The following is a 4,274-nucleotide window of genomic DNA, read 5'->3' as shown; positions in this document are numbered from 1 at the left end:
CACCCAGGCGCCCACGACCGCTAATTTTTAAAAAGTGTTTTCCCTTCTAGACTATCTTTACGAATTTTACCCAACCCCCCCCCCCCATTCCAGAGCCCGGGGCTAAAATCAAAGGGACAGAATTTGGCTGGATGTATGCCTTGTCCTCTAGCCTTGTCTGACATTTTAGTATTTCTTTTAGCTTTTCTTTTTTAAATTATAATACCAGTTGCAAATTGAGAGAATAAACAAATAAAATCTAGGTTTCTGAAAACTCAGGAGGGGGTTAGAGATTAAGTGAGAGGTGGATGAATCAGCTATATTAGACAACCTGGGAAGGTGAGTGGAGTTGGAAAACTTGATAGATCTGATAATTTATTGGCTCAGGACCTGTCAATCACCCAGCCCAGCAAATGAGTTTAGGGCAGAGTTGTAGGGGAGGAAGGGAGTGACGCAGCTATTTGCACGGAGGAAATCTAGTCAAAAGACGGCTGCGTAATCATATTGCGGCACCGTTTTTTCTTGCAGCAGCTGCTGCTTGCTAAGGGTCCGCCCACTGCAGCTTTCTGCAGTCTGTGGCTCGTTCCTGTGAAACTGACCGTCGCCACTCTTCTCGCAAGCCCTGGCTACGATTGCCTCTGTCCACTTCTCACAGCATCTGCGCAGCCTTCATCCCGGCAGCAGCCTCCGCAGTTACTCCCACAGCCCAGCCACTACCGCCCGTTCCACCTCTGCCCCAACCACCGCCGCTTCTGCTATTTCGGTGAGTCTTCCCCTGCCGAGGCCAGGTCTCCTTATCTTGGTGGTATCCACCTTACGCGTTACGGTCCTTTGAAAAATGGCCGAGTCAGCCGACCATAAGGAACTGTTAGACTCTAGTCAAGACGAGGCTGGCAATAAGGTAATGATGGAGGAACAGCCGGAGCGCAGTGAAGATGTCGCAGCTGGGCCTGGAGATGATAAGGAGCGCGGTGAAGAAGCCGCCGCTGGGCCTGCGGAAGAAAGGGGTAAAGGTGAAGATGCTGCTGTTGGGTCCGGGGAAGGCGGGGTAAAAGATGAAGATACTGATGAGGATTCAGACCGTCCAAAAGGACTTATAGGTTATCTTTTAGATACAGACTTTGTGGAAAGTCTACCTTTGAAAGTTAAGTACCGTGTGTTAGCCCTCAAAAAGCTTCAAACTAGAGTGGCCAATCTAGAATCCAAATTTCTGAGGGAATTTCATGGCATTGAAAGAAAGTTTGCTGAAATGTATCAACCCTTATTGGAAAAAAGACGTCAGATCATAAATGCAATCTATGAACCTACAAAAGAGGAATGTGAATATAAATCAGACTCTGAGGACTATGATGATGAGATGTATGATGAGGAAGAGATGTATGGTAATGAGGAGGGTCTGATGCATGAATATATGGATGAGGATGATGGTTATGAGGGAGATTATTATGATTATGCTATTGAGGAGGAGGATGACGACGACGACGATGACGACAATGATGACAGTGAGACTACTGGAGAAGAGAATAAAGAAGAACAGGATCCTAAAGGAATTCCTGACTTTTGGCTGACTGTCTTAAAAAATGTTGACACACTCACTCCTTTGATTAAGAAATATGATGAGCCTATTCTGAAGCTCCTGACAGATATTAAAGTGAAACTTTCAGATCCTGGCGAACCTCTCAGTTTCACACTAGAATTTCACTTCAAGCCCAATGAATATTTCAAAAATGAGCTGTTAACAAAGACTTATGTGCTGAAGTCAAGGCTGGCGTATTATGATCCTCATCCCTATAGGGGAACCGCGATTGAGTATTGCACAGGCTGTGAGATAGATTGGAATGAAGGAAAGAATGTCACTTTGAAAACCATCAGGAAGAAACAGAAACACCGGATCTGGGGAACAATCCGAACTGTAACTGAAAAATTTCCCAAGGATTCATTCTTCAATTTCTTTACTCCTCATGGAATCAGCTCAAATGGAAAGGATGGAAATGATGATTTTTTACTTGGTCACAATTTACGTACTTACATAATCCCAAGATCAGTGTTGTTTTTCTCAGGTGATGCACTTGAGTCTCAACAGGAGGGGGTCGTTAGGGAGGTTAATGATGCAATTTATGACAAAATTATTTATGATAATTGGATGGCTGCAATTGAGGAGGTTAAAGCCTGTTGCAAAAATCTCGAGACAATAGTAGAAGACATTGATCGCTAAAAGCAAAGTGTACCTTACCCTGACCTTAATTGCCCTAGGTCGTTACTCAAAAGATATAAGAAGTTACTTAGTCTTGTGTTCTGAATTTTTTATTGTAGTGCCAATTGAAACATAGGTCTCAGAAGTATAAGAAAAATTTAAATACTAATTCATTTGATCTTGCACTTTGGTAGTAGAATGCTTTCAAGAAATGTAAACTGTGGTAGATGATTTAAAATATTAATATAGTGCTGTGTAGTTTAATCCTCCTTCTGAAGTCCTTTTATCATGTACCTATTAGTCTGTGGCTGTGAATATTATCGTAACTGCTAAATGAGATCAACATCTATTTAGAAAGAAAATCTTGGAGAACCAACCCAAGGTTTTCTGCCGTTGTTTGGTTTTTATATTCGTGTTTTCTTAGTCCTTTATCTAGTAGGTTTAATTCTGCTGTACCTGCTTCATTTTGCGATAAAAATACAGTAGAATTTAAAACTTGAATGCTTAAGGAGCCTGCATATGGTTAGGAATTTCAGGCAAAACCACATTTATTGTTAATCACAGCTTGTCCATAAGCTCTTGTATTTTATGTGACAATTGTAAATAATAAAACTTAGTTATATTGAGGTTGGTGTGTATCAGTGAAGTGTTAATCACAGTACTCTCAAGAGATTGCCACATATTGTTCTGTGTAATTATGTAAACTGTAATTACAGTGTATAATTTCTCTTCCTATAGTACATTTAATCATTCATTGGAAGTAATCATGTTACCATTTTGAATTTTTTTTCATGTTCTTTCACTGCAAAATAAAATAAATAAAAATTTCAGAGTGTTTCCTGTTTTAAAACTGATCTTTTTTTCTCATCAAAGTATTATGTTCATTGGAGCGTTGGTGGTATAGTGTTGAGCATAGCTGCCTCCCAAAATATTATGTTCATTGGGAAACATCTGGAAAATACTAAAAAATACATTAATTAAACTCAAATCCATATACCTACTCCCCAAATGTAAACACTGTTAATGTCTTGACTTATTTTCTGTTATTTTTCTCTGTTTAAATATGCATGCAGATTTACTAATACCGTACTTAGATGTGCAAAGAAACTATCAGATTTTATGACTCATCTAATTTTAATCCTGAGTCCCACTCCATACCCCAAGTTTGCAGGGAAATAAAAATCTTAGTTTTGGTCCAGTAAATTCCATATTTAAACACTGTTATATATAACAGGCTCCTGTATGTTAGTCTATATTTCAGATTTACCTACCCTTCCACAATGCCATCTAGATGTACAGGGGCTTATATTATTTTATGATGTTTGTGGGGGGAGGGGTGCACTGACTGGAGAAATAGGATGTGGTTGGTTAGAGAGCTGAATTGTCTCAGAGCTGACATTGTCTTCTTCACATGTGGAAACCCAGAGGTTTGGCTTCCCATTTTGTCATACTCTGTGAAGGGGACATCTATCCCTCTGGGAAAAACAGGGAGTTTTTAAATCTCTTCCAAGCCATGTGAGATCTGAAAGAGGCTAGGAAGTGCTAACTGTGTCTCGTTATTGCTGCCTATCCACTCTTCCATCCCAGGTGATTGTGATATGATCCCACAGATGAAAGTGGAACAAAAGCTCTTCTGCTTGTGACTTATTCCTCCATTATTGAACATGCCTTCTTCGGATTTTGGCTTAGAGAGGTAAGTTTATAACACTGCCTGATTTTCTTACCTTTGCCTCATCTTTACAATAAACTGAGGAGGAAGATACACGCTTTTTCTTTCCTTTTCCTGTCTGGATAGGCCCGCCTCTAATATAATCTTTCTCCAAGGGACAACGGTAAATGCTCACTTGCTTTTCTCTGGGGTTGCAGTAGCTGACAGGGTATAGGGAAATAGGAACAGCTTAGTATTATAGGGGCACCTAAATTGGGAAATACTTCCAATGTATGCTTGATAAATATAAATATTTTCATACTCTTCATTACACTCAATTTTGATCTCTGTTAAATGCCTGACTCCTTTCCAACCTCCTCCCCTCCAACAAAAAAAGATTGGACCTCTTTTAATTGTAGTTACTGTTACTGTGCATTAAAAAGTCAGAAACAT

The 4,274-nt window shown here is 39.9% G+C and overlaps 1 protein-coding gene across 1 annotated transcript; it reads left to right on the top strand.

The window, feature by feature from the left end:
• The first annotated feature begins 418 nt into the window (after positions 1-418).
• On the top strand, positions 419-3,007 carry NAP1L2 (nucleosome assembly protein 1 like 2). The gene has a single exon (XM_004782289.3). It carries the CDS (start codon positions 818-820, stop codon positions 2,192-2,194), a length of 1,377 nt encoding a protein of 458 aa, XP_004782346.1. The 5' UTR covers positions 419-817; the 3' UTR covers positions 2,195-3,007.
• The last annotated feature ends 1,267 nt before the right edge of the window (positions 3,008-4,274 follow it).

This window comes from Mustela putorius, unplaced genomic scaffold, assembly GCF_011764305.1.
Source record: "Mustela putorius furo isolate JIRA1106 unplaced genomic scaffold, ASM1176430v1.1 tig00001114_pilon_pilon_pilon, whole genome shotgun sequence".
NCBI classification, from domain to species: domain Eukaryota; kingdom Metazoa; phylum Chordata; class Mammalia; order Carnivora; family Mustelidae; genus Mustela; species Mustela putorius.
Note: the sequence above shows the minus strand (reverse complement) of the source record. Positions and strands in the feature narration are given on the sequence as shown.

Bases quoted from the DNA above. Each gene is read 5' to 3' on its own strand.
- NAP1L2 (XM_004782289.3), top strand. From the start codon at position 818: ATGGCCGAGTCAGCCGACCATAAGGAACTGTTAGACTCTAGTCAAGAC.